Here is a 15399-nt window from a genome sequence, read left to right as displayed (position 1 = left end):
GGTACATAAACACAAAAAGAGATTATAAAACAACGTGCAAAAAAAGCAGGTAATGAAAAACATACAAAACAACACAAACTATTGTATGAATACAGTGCAAACAGCTGGAAGTAAACATGATAACATGAGAGCAGACCAGACATAGTTCTATGTAAAATACACAGTCTGATGTTGCTGTGTACAACATTCATGAATTGCAGGTTGAAGTTATTGTAAATTATGTAAATAGTGATGGACAGAATCTGTAGTGATCATGAGGACGTGGCCCAATTTGAATATTGTTGCACCTAATTGTCCAAAAAATCCTCAAATACAATGTGTCAGTGCAGTTATTTTACTGCTTCTGATTGAGAAGCAGCTTTTCAAACATGTTTAATATTTATGATTCCAGATTGCAGAGGCTCCAGAGACCTGGGCTTTCTTTACAGTGAGGTTAAGGGACCAGGAGAGGTTCTCTGCCTGGCAAACACCAAGGAATTTGGTGTTCTTTGTAATCCCCACAGAGGAATCATCACTGTTGAGCAGAATGGTCACTCCACATTCTTCAAGTTCACAGGAATTTCTTTTTTTGTCTGTTTTACTGACTTTCAGAGACAGGCTGTGAGTCTGTTCTTGCTGATGTCATCAGTGAACTTGATATGGTTTAAGTTGGACATTGCTACACGGTTGTCAATGTGTCAACAGCAGTGGACTGAGCACACAGCCTTGTGGGTCTCCAGTGCCCAGTGTGGTGGTGTTGGAGATGCTTTACTGGATCCAGAGTGACTGAGGTCTCCCATTTGGGACGTCCAGGGTCCAGATGCAGAGGGACATGGTCAGCAGAGTTATCCAATCATATATGGAGGATTGATGGTGTTCAGTGCTGAACTAGTCTATGAATAATTTTCAAACACTGGCGTCTTTTCTGTGCCTATGTGTCTGTATTTGTGCTTCTAATCGTTTGTGTTTTCATTCCTGTTTTATGTATTTTAGTTCATTTTAACAATGTTTTATCTTTAATTTAATTGATTTTATTCTGGTTCGGCTTGTTTGTTTTAAAATAATGTTGTTTTTTTCCCACTGAAAAGGACACTGACCTGCCTCTGTGTACCTAATGTGTAAATGTGTTTTCTAAAACCCACTTCCTGTCATGCAGATTCAAACACATTATTTAAGACCTTCATGTTTTGGTCACAAAGCCACATACACACATTACAGAAGTAGATTAAATGAACCCAAGAAGAGTCATTTTTAAGCCCCATCACAGCTAAACTCCACCTATGACCATGGCTCTAGACTCACAGCGTAACCATAATTAATTCAAATGTAAAGATCACTTGAGTAAATAGATTGTCCACCTTAGATCAGTTGTACACTGAAGTAGTCACAGAAGTTTGCAGGCTGGTTGGAGGGAGACTGCTTCACCATAAAACAAAACACAAAGAATAAAAACTTATAAGTGGTTTTAAATCAGTGTCTGAAGTCTGTTGCCAGTGTCCTCATTCACCAGGACATCATTTCTGGAAATGAACTGTTCAGCTTGTCAGATGTTTCATTTCCCTCCATTTCTAAACATTTCAACAGGTTAAACCAAAACTACTCCGAGTAAACATTTCTCTTTTTGTGTCTCATTAGATATTTTTATTTTATGCAAGTCAGTACAATATTTTTTTCAGATAGTAAGACAAAACTGACATTTATCATAAATTTCACAGCAAAAGGCAAGTAAATGTTAAAAATAAACAGGAAATAAAAAACAGAGCAAACCTTGCAGAAACATTTTCAGAGGGATTCCCTTATCAGTCCTCTGAATGTAATATAGTAGGAAAGAATTAATGTTTATAGCAAAATATTACATAAACAACATATGTCATTTTGACTGTAGACACAAACACACACAAAATATTATATAGAGAATAACTGAATAGGAAAGAAACTTTTTTCCTCATTCAAACATAGAAGCCATTACTTTGTAGTAAAACAGTTTAAAACATCTAAAATTAATTTTTCTGCTCATCAACATTAATTAAACAACATTCTTCAAAATTCATCATCTAGCAAGCTTTAATATACCCATCAGTAAAATCATCAAAACTGCAGTCTATCTGATGGCAAACCAAAATAAATTCATAAAACCCACTGAAAACAGACCAAGAAACATGAATAGAAAATATTTTTTAAAATGATTAAAAACACAAATCCTCTGAGGCCTCATAGTGGCCTGGTGGCTAAGACCTGTACTATGTAAAACATAATGTTCCTGGTTTTGGGACCTTTGCATCCTCTCTCCTCACATATTCTCTCTGTTTCTGGACTATAATCAATCAACGGCATAAAATCTGTAAGTAATTACTAAAAAGTAAAGTCATAGAAAACATCAAAACAACAGTCAAAGCAAACAGGGATAATAACTTGACAAAAACAGTTGAGATCAGATCCTCAGCCTCAGGCCTGCAGGGACATTTAGTGGGTAATTCCTGCTGTTTCTCTCTACTCAGCCAACCTGGAACATCCACCAGAGATAAACATTCAAACATGATGACAAACAGAAGGACTGTCACATCAACCATTACTGAGTATTTGTCTTATACACATGAGGAACACAAAATCACACTGAAACAGCAAATCATGTGTTTGAATGATTGGTTTGGATAATAATTGTCATTCAGCTTATAATAAAGGCCTTTACATATATTACATAGACATTTAACAGGTTTTACCCAGTTACTGACATTTATTGATCTTGACTGTTTGTCAGTTCATGGTAATGGGTCTTCACCATCTCTAGTTCTCTTGACACATCTAAAATGTAAACAATAGCATATAGTTTAAAATAACAATTTACACAGTTTCCTAATGATCCACATAACTGCTTTAATTTAGATTTGATCTCTTTACCTGGGATTGAGTAATCATCTGTCCTGAGTGACAGCTCCATTGATTCCATCAAGGTTTTTTTCAGTTCTTGCAGGATTTCCTCCTAAACAGCGTTAGAATATTTATCATTTATTCTTCATTCTGTATTTACTGAATCATAGATTTTAATTGTTAAAATTTGTGTACAAAAGGTTTCTCAGACTGGGCTGATAAAATGATCAGTGGCTATAAATGTGTTTTATTTATTCATAACTGCACATAGCCTTCAGGACTTTCAGAATACTGATACATAATCCGCTTGAATATGAAAAAGTGATGTAAATGATGACTTGTGATCCTGGATAAGTGACAAACCTTCAGCATATTCAGGTGGTGCAACATAACATCTTTAGCCCTCTCAAACATCCTGTACTTTTCATCATGTACATGATTCATAAGAGTTTCCCTCATGCGTTTCAGTGTGCCCTCTCCTCTAAAATCTGCTGCTTCTACAATAAAACAGAAAATTGTTGTCAAACTTAGATTTTCTGTACAATTATAATAAATGTGTATTATTATAGTGTCAGCTTGTATATATGTCAGGGTCTTCTTTTGTACTTTTATAGCATTTCTCCATGGATTCTTCGATTGTGTCTGTCAGACTGTTGTAGATCATTTTCTTGCGCTGCCGGATGGTTCTGTTGAGTTTTGTCTTAAGTTTTTCTTCCTTAGAGAGAAAATGAAGTATTGATGAACATTTTACATAGATCAAGTTATTACAAATAAGGCTTCACTTTTCAGTGTCAACACTTCTTGCACTGATATTCTTCACATATACTGCATATGAGAATATTAAATGATGATTCTATTCTCATTTTTTACCTCTGTCTTGAGAAACATCAGCTGCAGTTCAACATCTTTGTTCTGCTGAATCAGCTCCTCTGTACCAAGTGAAAACTTATTGATGACTCCATGGTATGGTCCAGATTTTCCTTCATTTCTGTGATGTTAACACAATGAAATGTTTCATGAAGGTGGCACTATACTCACACACGCACACACACACACACACACACACACACACACACACACACACACGCGCGATCAAAGAGTCGGGGCGTCGATTCCTGACCAGGGCATTACTAGTGAGGGCCCTTAGGCAAGGTCCTTAACGCTACTTGCCTACCTCATTACAAATGCAAGATAGAAACACAGGACTCATACTGGCTTGGACGTCGCCTGTCAACAAGGTCCGCGTCAGGTGCTAGGGAACCAGGGAAACCTGATGAGAAATGGGCCACTGGAACATGACATTTATTCTCGAGGGCTGAGAATAGAGAACTGTTGGAATGCTACTACATGAGTAACCCCAGGGAGAGGGGTTACATGGAACTCACCCTGAATGGCTAATTGAAGGCAAGACAGTCCTGATCCTGAAGGACACCAAAAAGGGAGCAATACATCCAACTACCGCCTGATAACCTGCCTCTCATGGCTAAAATGAGTAAAGCAGTCACTCGAGACTGTAAGACCAGACAGACCAACCTGTGCACCGCCTGGATTAACTGCAAGAAAGCCTTACACATGAATCCAGAAATGCTTGGAGCTACAGTATACAACATAGTAGGACTCTACGAACCTTCATAAGGAACTCAACAGGACTGTGGAAAATAACCCTAGTGGCTGATTGCACAAATCTCCATCAAGTGCGACATAACAGGAAGTCAGGACTGAAGTCACTGAACTGCCAGAAGGCAGCATAGCGGATGTTGAGGGCAGCTACAAGTACCTTGGAATCCTACAGGGACATGGGAACCAAGAAGAAGCCACAAGGAAAGCAGCCACAGCCAAATACCTACAGAAAGTAAGGCTAGTTCTAAGAAGCCATCACTTGTCCAAGTGTTGTCCATCCTGGACACTTGTCCATCACTTGACACAAGGTCCAAGCTATCAACGCTCTGCTGGTCATCAGATACCCTGCTGGCAAAATTAACTGGCCAAAAGAGGAGATGGAGGCCACTGATGTCAAGACAAGGAAGCTACTCACAATGCATTGAGGGTTTCACCCCAAATCTAGCATCCTGAGACTGTACACTAAGAGGAAGGAAGGAAGCTGAGGACTGGTGAGCATCGAAAATCATCCGAAATGAAACAGTAAAGATCCATGAGTACATCAGGAAGGTGGCCCTGAGCAATGGAATACTTAGTGAATATCTCAGGCAACAGAAGCTCGATGCAGAGGAAGAAGAGCAAGAACCATCATGGCAGGACAAACCCCTGCACGGCATGTACCACCGACAGATACAAGAAGTACCACCAACAACCAGAAGAAGTGGCTGATATTGAAAAATCCTACCAGTGGCTAGAAAAGGCTGGACTGAAAGACAGCACAGAGGCACTGATCGTAGCGGCACAAGAACAGGCCCTGAGCACAAGATCGATAGAGGCCGGGGTCTACCACACCAGGCAGGACCCCAGGTGCAGGCTGTGCAAAGATGCCCCTGAGACAATCCAGCACATAACAGCAGGTGGTAAGATGCTAGCAGGCAGAGCGTACATGGAACGCCATAACCAAGTGGCCGGCATAGTGTACAGGAACATCTGTGCCGAGTATGGGTTGGAGGTCCCAAGGTCAAAATGGGACACGCCTCCAAAGGTGAGGGAGAATGACCGAGCTAAGATCCTGTGGGACTTCCAGATACAGACCGACAAACAGGTGATGGCTAACCAACCGGACATAGTAGTGGTGGACAAACAACAGAAGAAAGCCGTAGTGGTAGATGTAGCGATCCCAAGTGACAGCAACATCAGAAAGAAGGAACATGAGAAGCTGGAGAAATAACAAGGGCTTAAAGAAGAGTTAGAAAGGATGTGGAAGGTGAAGGCAACAGTGGTCCCCGTGGTAATCGGCACCCTCGGGGCTGTGACCCCCAAACTGGGAGAGTAGCTCCAACAGATCCCAGGAACAACATCAGAGATCTCAGTCCAGAAGAGCACAGTGCTAGAAACAGCTAAGATACTGTGAAGGACCCTCAAACTCCCAGGCCTCTGGTAGAGGACCCGAGATTGAGGAAGACACACACACCACCCATAGGGTTGAGACGGGAAATTTTTTTATATTATATGTGAAGTTATACAGTAAAATGTAGACATATTATCAACTGTTTTGAAAATGAGCCAACACTGTGTTTTATGTATAATTAAGCAATTTCTTACGGGAAGGTCTTCCTGAATTCCTCATCAATGCTGTCAGTCAATGGTGATGATAACTTTGCATTGAGGTTAGTTGGTTTCCCTTTTTTTTTTTTATGGATTCCATTGTTCTCAACTATACACTTCAATGTCCTGTGAAAACCCCGACCGGGTTTTCTCTGAGACAAAACAGAAAAACAACATTTTGAAATACATACCCATCCAAAGTGCAAAATCAGCTGCTTTAATCAATTAGATAAATATAAATACATACAGGATGTATGATGGAACCCAAGACTTCTTCACATGAACTTTTTGATTTTTTAACCCCTTCAGTGAGGCATTTTTCAAAAGTCTTATTAGCCTCTTCCATGGATTTTCTCACTTCATCAAGTTCATTCCTTATTTCTTCTTCAAGGTGTCTGCACACAGCTGCTTTTTTGTCAGCCTGGAATCAAAAACAACACATTTAGTATTTATGGCAGTGAAACTACATAGTCAATAATAGCTGTTGGAGCTTCTTTCATTTCAGTGTTTGTTATTTTCCAAAATTTTGTTATGATGTTTGGATATAAGGAGACCACCCTCTAATAAATGTGGCTATACTGCCTCTTTGAGGTAAACTAAATCATGGAAATAATAATTTATGCAATGATAATAATTAACTGAGGACCATTTCACTATTACACTGGAATTTTAACTTACCTGCTTCACATAAATAGTTTTTATTTAAGTGTATTTTTCTGAGAATATTATAACAATTGATGACAGTGAAAATGGTGTTAAGACTTAATCTTACCACCAGTTGACATGGCATAGTTTTAGTCCCCTGCATCAAAGAGAGAATCCCATGAGCTCCAGACACATAGTTTAATGTCTCTGAGTGACAGTCATTGAGATTTTGCAGAAAATTCAGAAGTTTGGGTATTTCTGTAAAAAAATTAGTCACTGTTGTTAAATGACTGTTAAAGTAAACAAAAAACTAATTATGTATTTGGGGTAGATACTTTCTGTTATGGAGACTTCACCTACCAGTGTCATCTGGCTCTAGACATTTTTTTTTCAGAAACTCATAGGAGCTCACTGTGAACACTTTGAAACATTCATCACTGAATTGTTTCTGGACAAAAAAGAGTCAGTGTTAAGGTAAGACTTACAGTTACACAGTCTTTGTGTTACATTTCCTGTTATTCCTTATAACTCACCTTAACCGTGTTCAGTTTGTTGAATTCTTTGATCATTTCTTCCTTGACTTGCATGTTTCTTCTAAGTATGCGAACAGGAACATCAGCTGCTGACCTACAAGAAAAGATTTGTATTAAGTGGCACCTCATACAACATTTGCAGCACTGAAACCTGAAATTTAACACCTTTTCCAGTCTTATAATGAAAGCCAAATAATTATTTATGAAATCCATAATGAAAATAGTTCCTTTAGTAATAGTTTATTTTATAGATTTGTGATGTCAGAAATGTCATGATTTCCTTTTGGGACTTCCTGCTGTGTTCAGTCCCTCTTTTCCCTGCACTGGTCCCCAGCAGCTTTATGTTCTTCAACCTTGCACCTGTTTGCAATCTGCCTTTTGTTCTCGCTCCCTTTATATGCATCCTGCTTTCCTTTGTGGGAGCATTACTTGATGACCTGTGGTGAATTTTTATGTTTTGCCTGCCTGTCTTCACCAGAGTGCCATTTTATTCTTGGACAGGGAATTTTGTATTTGTTTCTGAGCCCTGGTAATCCCAGGAGAAATAAAGTTTATCTTCATCCTGTATTTGGGGCCTTCGCCTCTACTTCACACTGCAACATAAGAAAATAACTCCAGCTAGTGACACATATGACTCTTTTCTGCTGAGTTGACAGTATAAGCAGTTATTGAGGAATTTCTTTGAAACAAATTCTTTGTCCCATTAACTTTAGTCACTGATTATATTTGTTTAGAAACTTTAAGTTTCATTTATAGCACAAGTTTTGGATATCAATGTGTTTATCCATTACACAGTGGCAACTGTGGAAGTGTCTGATAAACATCTAATGCAACAAACTAAAACTAAAAATTAAAGTAAATGTACCAACTGAATAGCAGATTATTTTAGCCACAATAACACCAAATTACAAAATTATATTGGTTACACTACTCCAGGCTTTCCAAGACCTTCCCAACGAGTTTATACCTGCATAGGAAATCCTTTCTATCATTTCAAGGAAACAATTGTGTTGCCAGAAGAAAACCTCAAAATGCAAGTAATGTAAGTATGTAATTGCCTGTAAGCAGGCAAGTTTTGCAGTTTTAATGATTTCTAGGCCCTTTGCATTTAAATCAGCACCAGTTCTAGCACCAAACGAGTATATTTGTACAGTTTATCAAGAAGATGTAAAATGTACATAGTAAATATCTAAATAAGACACTGACACAACCCATGAATTTACATCTGCATATGACATTTTCCATGAAATTATAGGAAGAGTTGTGGTCAGTGTTGTCTAGAAATTGGATAATTTGCAGGCAACTTATGCAGTTTTAATGAATTGTAGGTGGGTTGTGTCAGTGTCTTATCTAGATCTTTACTATGTACCTTTGACATCTTCAAATACTTACTGATCATCCAGATCATCAATAACATCAGTCTTGGTGCAGATAAAGTGAATGCGCTGACACTCGCCACCATTTCCCATGAGGCTGCTGGCATTTTCCAGGATGTCCCAGGCTTCTTTCTCTGATGCTGCTCGATTAGTTTCTGTCACAATCCACACTGTAGAGCAACTTCCAACAAGCTAATTGAACATATCAGCAAGTTACTAATGGGTTAATAATTATCAGTGGTTTGTAAATAACATTGTGTTAGTTTCCAGACAACAATACAACTATAATACACAACAAACAGAGCCATGCATGTGAATGAATTACCTCTTTCCACATCTTGTCTCTGCTCTTGTTACGGTCCCCATTTCCAGGAAGGTCCACAAGTGTGACATGCTGGAGAAGATCATTCTGAGGCACCCTGACAGTCACACACTTCACTAGTGGCCAATACCACCTCTTAATGTTTTTGTCTGCTCCGTCTTTGGAGTCACCTCTTATGTATTTGACACATTTTGCAGACAGCTCTTCAGCCTGCAATAAAAAATAAAGTGAACATGAGGCGTTGAAAAAAATGTTTTATTTATATGAGCATTCAAAGTTAATGTCAGTTTGTATAAATGATCTAAAAGAATATTCAATTAAAAGAAAACCAATTGAAACAGTGAAATGTAAAGGAGCATCAAATGTTACAATTATATCAATAAATAGTGAACTGTGCACCCAAAGTGGAGACACAAGTTTATATTGGACAATAGTGAAAATTACATTTGAAGATTAGATTAAAACCTGACAGTGTCTGGGATTATGCAAGACATTATAACATACAGGATACATGTATAATAGTAGCATAATGTGGTTCTTCCTTTATTGTGTTGACCTGAGACAGTCTGCAGACTCCAATATTCTTGAAAAGATATAGAAAAAACATTTACTGTAAGAAATATAGAATTCAGTCCTAGTCACAGGGAGAAGGTGGTAGAATTGTTCAGTCATCAGACCAACTGGTTATCAGTGCAGAGAATAAATGTAAGTATGTTTATTTTATCATCTTTAATTTACAGATCCTCTTCTGACATGTTCTGACACTGTAACTGATTTAGTATGAACAAACTGAAACATACATGAGTCCAACACCAAATGTCATAATTATATATCATTCAAACTGGGCACCAAAGACAATCAACTCAGTTGATTCAGTATGAAACATCTACAACACACTAACAAAGTGAGTTATAGCCAGTAAGATAAGCTGTTTGGTGTTAGTATTGACGCTCATTTAAAAAGGATCCGTAACAACACGTAATGCTATGAAATCACATGTAAGCTTTTAAAAAAGTTACTTACTGTTTCACATGTCAAAATCTTCTTCTTGGGAATGAGAAACTCTGGAATTTCCCTGAAATATTTGTTGTCCATCAAGTTTTCTGTGGATTTGTTTTCCCACTCTTCTCCATACAAAGCTGACAGCTTTTCCACAATCTCATGATAATCTTCATCTTTGTCCCTTTCCTGATCTGTATTATCCCCAATATATTGAATCATGGACCATAACTCATCTTTCCACTCCTGAAAATCAAAAAGGAGAAAAGTTTAACTCAGTAAGATGTAGAGTACACCAGCAACTGTATTTCTGCAGCTACATCATAACTTTTCAACCAGCGTCAAGTCATCATAAACATATTTAGCTCATTTTACCTCTCTTGTCATGAACTCAATCTCTGCCTCATACTTTGAGCTGTGCACATTAGCCTCTACTTTAATCATGACTGAGGTACATGCACCGACACTTCCAGAGGGCAAAAGCTTCTTCTCTCCAATGATGGCATTTATCAGAGAGCTCTTTCCAGCCCCAGTTTTACCAAAGACACCAACCAGCTCCCTCTTGTCTGTCTCCAACTCACTGATTTTAATCCTGTTGCACAAAGAGTTTAAATGTGGGTTAACACATAACACTAATTAATCTTTTTAAATTAACAAAATTTTAAATGTCTACAGATATAAGAGACCACTAATAGAGCAAGATGCATTTTGGAAACAAAGGAACATTCAGTCATGAAGCTTAAATTTCTGTCACAAAGCTGTTAACAACAGGAAAGAGCAGTTCTGAGAACCTGAAAATACAAATACAAATCTATAGATTAAATCAGTTCACTAAAATCTGGATCTGTTTGATTTCAGCACCAATGACTTTAGGTTTTCTTCTCAGTATTTTAAATTCATGACTGTTTTCTGCCTCTGATAGGCTGTATCTCCATGGCAACAACAGGCAACACTTATGAACATTCAGCATTTAGAATGTTAGATACATGTTGTTATTGGACAGTGAGCAGCACAGCCTCTGTGGACTTTACAGATATTGTCACATTTATAGTATAGTTGATTTTACATTTAGATTAGTTTAAAAATATATTTTGACTGCATCTCACTGTCTGCTTTATTCTCCCACTGGCTCTTTTCTCTGCATTCGCCCAGAATTAGGTTGGATAATTTTGTTGGCTTCAAATAAGTCAGTATGTATTTTTGTGAAATGGGCTCATTTAACCAAATTAGGACTGGCTCAACAACACAGACCAGTCTAAGGTTTTTTAGTGAAACCAGCCCCTGGTCAGGAACAGAATCAGGCAGATACAACAAAGAATAAGGAATATGGAAAACTTCACACTTACTTCAGGAATTCATTGAGCCTTGTGGCATTTTCTTTAGGCAGCCTGTGACTGATGCTATCCATAATGTGTTTCATACGAGACAGTAGGATTTTTTCTGTTAGAAGAAAAACTATTCAGCAGGAATCATGAACCACTGTATCGAGTTAATGCATAATGAGGTGTTGTGATATACAAAAAATAATGAAAAGAATTTAAAACCTCTCAGGTATTTTCTCTTTCAAGTCATTCATATTGCTGCTATGGATCCCTAGAGTTTACTGTACTATTACAGACATGTATGTCTACTGTACTGAGGTGTTCTGAAACTGTTAACAAAGACCAGCCAGTCTATAGCCAACAAAGTAAATAAAATAAAATTAGACCTGTAACAGGCTTATTTGCAATAGTTTAGAAAGAAACATAAATACCTGAATGTAATCGGCGTTGTTTACTTGGTGGTGACTGACATTTGCTGGACATGTCCGGAGGATCCATCTTTCTCTTTCCTTGTTGTTTTATTATGGAAATAAGAAACAAAAGGATAGTAGTTACATGTGCATCTCAGATTTCAACTTAATACACTCAATGTAATTGTTTTCTCAAAGCAAAATTATTGTCTTAAAAACATTAATGTAATGAAAATAAAAAAAGAATCACCCTTATCACTTGTTCCCTCTGCTGCTTCTTCCTGATCCTTCTGACACAGAGTAATTATTTGTAAGGTTTTATAAAACTTGACCAAACATTTAAAATACATATTTCTTATTACAATTACTTATATTAAATATTTATGCAACTTCATTTAACTTATGTGAGTAGAAAAATCAACTGTTTTCTCTTGTAAGAAAAGAAAATTGTTACAAACATTTTGACATCAATGTTCAAGCTCCTGTCCCCGTGAAAGCATCTTTATTGAGCAGAACATTACCTTTAATGCCGTAAGTTTCTCCTTGAATATTGCTCGTGGCCCTAGTCTTGGGATAAGTTCATTGATTTCTTGATCACGGAGACAGTACAGACTTTTCTTGCCAATTTCTTCTTCTGCAATTAAAACAGATTCAGTCCATATTTATTGTATTTCAACTGTTCACTGCTTGTCACTCATAATTTCAATGCCACCTGTGCAAAGATTATATTTTAATAGCACTATATCCTATTTAATTACTGTTACTATAAAGTTAATATGTCCCTGTTTGCCACGGGTAGCCAACCCTGGGACTAGACAGCCCTGCCCTACTTGTTTTTTAACTAATCTAACTAACACATTTTCTAACCCACTACTGAAAACCTGTATCAGGTGTGTTCAGCCAATCAGAAGCTCTAAGGGCAGGAATAGTTGGAAAACAAGCAGGGCAGGTTGGCTACCTCTGATTTACACAATTTAAAATGACTTTATACATTGTGAACACAGACACTCTTTCAAAAGTCTGTGTAAATTGCAAAGTATATGTTAGCATTCTACTGCAAACTGTAGATATATACTTTCACATGTTGAAGTATTTCAGTGTTGTTAGGGAACATAAATACTGTATATCACCTATGTACACCAATGAAGAACAGTAATGCTTTACCTTTAAATTTTTCTATCCACTGGCTGAGGCCCCATTCAGTTAACTTGCTACGAACAAACTCATCCATGTCCAACAGCAACTGGAAGGCAAATAATCAATGTAATCAATAAACAACATTTATGAGGCAGTTATGATAAATGATAATTAAATTCTTGTATTTTGTTTAGCGAATCAACAATATATTTAGTTGTTAGTATAATAAAGTTAGTGTATTTACAATTTGTCTGGTTCTCTTCGAAGCACAAACTCTTCAGGTGCTTGACATTTTGAGCTCTTTATTTTATACTGGGCTCTCTTGTTTGCCCATAGAGGAGGTTCAGACCATCAGACCAAGTCACACCAATCTGTGGTTATTACTGTCATTTAAGTTACATGCAGTTGGTGCAGTACACAGTGAAATGAAACAATGTTCCCTCCGGGGTCCAGGTATCTCCACCTCTCAGCAACCTCCTCTTTTCTCTGCTCAAAGATGAGGTTCACCAAGAATAGAAGCTTATGAATAATATAAATTATAACTACTAATTTATATGGGTTGTACATTTGTACATAGTTACAGATGTACAGTAGCTCTATAGTACTAAAACTGCTTAGTAATCCAATATCCCAAAATGAAAGTAAAGTACACGGTGGTGTAAACATAATAAATTAAACTGCTTTCTACTACTGTAAAAACATTTTAACAAAATGTTTCATATAGCATTTAAAAAATACCAGAATGACCAAAAAGACTCATCAATATGTGTTTACATTTTTGTAACTGTTCATAAAAATGAGTTGTTAAAATGAGTCTTTGTTGAAGTTCTACATGTGCACCACAGACTGAACTGTGGATGGTGAAATGCAAAATAAAATGCAAACACAGGTGGTGCAGGAGCAAATTTCCTGTTCACTATAGGTGACATTTGATTCTAATGTGTGGTCACCTAGCAACAGACACACCTAGTTACAGACACACCTAGCAACAAGACAGAAAAGAAAGTGTGCATATCATTTAGGAAAATGTACTAACACCACAACTGTATGTGACACTCAGGTACCACTCCTATAGAATTGCCACACACACGCGCGCACACACACACACTGATACAATCTGGCGCCTCTTTCTCCTACCACCCAAGTTGTGACTGGCTGGTTAACACTCTAAACTCACATGTTACAGGACTATATTTACAATCACAACCACTTAAAAACTGCTTTTCTTAACCTGGTTGTCTAGAGGTTGAGTCATGGCGACTGGACTTCTAGATTTTAGGTCGAAGGGTTTCACTACTCATCTGAGTAACTTCATCAGTCTAAGAAAAAGCTGGTATAGAAACTCCAATTTATCCTTCAGGTTGGTTTCACTCCACCCCTGCCCGAACTAAGCTCCTTAGATGAACTAGATAGCTTCACCTGGACGACTGAGAAGCTCCACAGACTTAACCGGGTTGGTTCTGCTGTCTAAAGTTACATTTACTGAGCAACCACTCCCAAATTTACAGTGTTACACAACTTTCTCCAACTTTCTCCAACTTATTACAAACGCTAACAAAACATTGACAGTCGACTCACAACCCAGTTAATGTTAGAAAAATTAGTTTCTGTCATACCTGTAGAAAATAAGGAGAGAGGAGCAAAGTAACGGTGTGTCCTGGGCAGAGGTTCTTTGTTCTGGTGTGGGCGGATCAATCTTTATATTGATACCAACGGTGATATCGGTATTGGATCGATAGTAGTGTGCCAGGCTCGATCTTTTACTTTCAGTTTTACATTCAGGGTGTTGTCTCTGTTTCATCAAAGACTGTGCATGTCTGTGCAAACACCACTGCTCCCTTTACATCTCGCATGTACCATAAAGGAGCTCACTGAGTGAAAGCATGGCAGCGACATAATGGCAGAGAGGAAGAGGAGCTGTGTAGACTTATTTCAAGAGATGAAAACAGTGTGGACTGCTCTGTGCGTAAGAAGACTGTGAGCACCTAAAGGAGTCAAGACGGGAGGGAAATCTCTCACAAAGACTTGAAATGTTCTTAACTAGAAAATTCAGTTTACCAGAGTTAATTACAGTAATAAAAAACCTTATTTGCCTAAATACCATATTAAAATCTGTTGTGGGTTTTAACATATCCTTAACCTTATTCTTTAGTTGTCATGATGTGTCTGTTGTGCTAGTGGTGTTTAAAAGGCAGAGGTGAAAGTATTCATACCCTTAGGAAAAAATACCAGCACAATGTAAAAATACATTAAAAATTTAAAAGTACAGCCATAAATTATCAAAAATATTCATCCTACAGGATATAATAATGATATTAAATGGGTTCTCATTAAAAAACAAACAAGCTTTACAGACCTCTAGATATTATCTTACTCTTTAATTTAGTGTATCAGCAATATGCTTTGTTGTTAATGTAGTAAAGTTACTGTAGTTACAATGAGTTTGTTCCTCTTTAAAGTACAAACCTGTTTTGAGCTCTTTTACATAGGCTCCACCTCTAGGTCCTGCTCTGTTTGCCCAAGGCCAATGTTCATATAGAGCAAGTCACATTATGTGATTATTACTGTCATCTCAGTTACATACAGTATAGTACACAGTGA

The 15399-nt window shown here is 37.5% G+C and overlaps 1 protein-coding gene across 2 annotated transcripts; it reads right to left on the bottom strand.

The window, feature by feature from the left end:
- Positions 1–1715: 1715 nt before the first annotated feature.
- Positions 1716–14552, bottom strand: LOC113141532 (nuclear GTPase SLIP-GC-like). Of its 2 annotated transcripts, XM_026326008.1 has the most exons (21): positions 14415–14552; positions 12826–12904; positions 12183–12295; positions 11912–11951; positions 11683–11760; positions 11276–11369; positions 10305–10521; positions 9954–10175; positions 8934–9140; positions 8625–8800; positions 7233–7326; positions 7060–7147; positions 6827–6957; positions 6302–6475; positions 6052–6206; positions 3718–3835; positions 3454–3562; positions 3211–3344; positions 2878–2959; positions 2712–2781; positions 2341–2482 (listed from the first exon to the last, which is right to left on the bottom strand). In XM_026326008.1, exons 2-20 carry the CDS (start codon positions 12890–12892, stop codon positions 2714–2716), a joined length of 2367 nt encoding a protein of 788 aa, XP_026181793.1. In that variant the 5' UTR covers positions 12893–12904; positions 14415–14552; the 3' UTR covers positions 2341–2482; positions 2712–2713. The 2 variants fall into 2 exon arrangements, with proteins under 2 accessions (XP_026181792.1, XP_026181793.1); XM_026326007.1 differs by lacking the exon at positions 2712–2781 and having other exon boundaries at positions 1716–2482.
- Between the last annotated feature and the right edge of the window lie 847 nt (positions 14553–15399).

The sequence above is a fragment of the Mastacembelus armatus genome, chromosome 8, assembly GCF_900324485.2.
Source record: "Mastacembelus armatus chromosome 8, fMasArm1.2, whole genome shotgun sequence".
NCBI lineage: Eukaryota > Metazoa > Chordata > Actinopteri > Synbranchiformes > Mastacembelidae > Mastacembelus > Mastacembelus armatus.
Note: the sequence above shows the minus strand (reverse complement) of the source record. Positions and strands in the feature narration are given on the sequence as shown.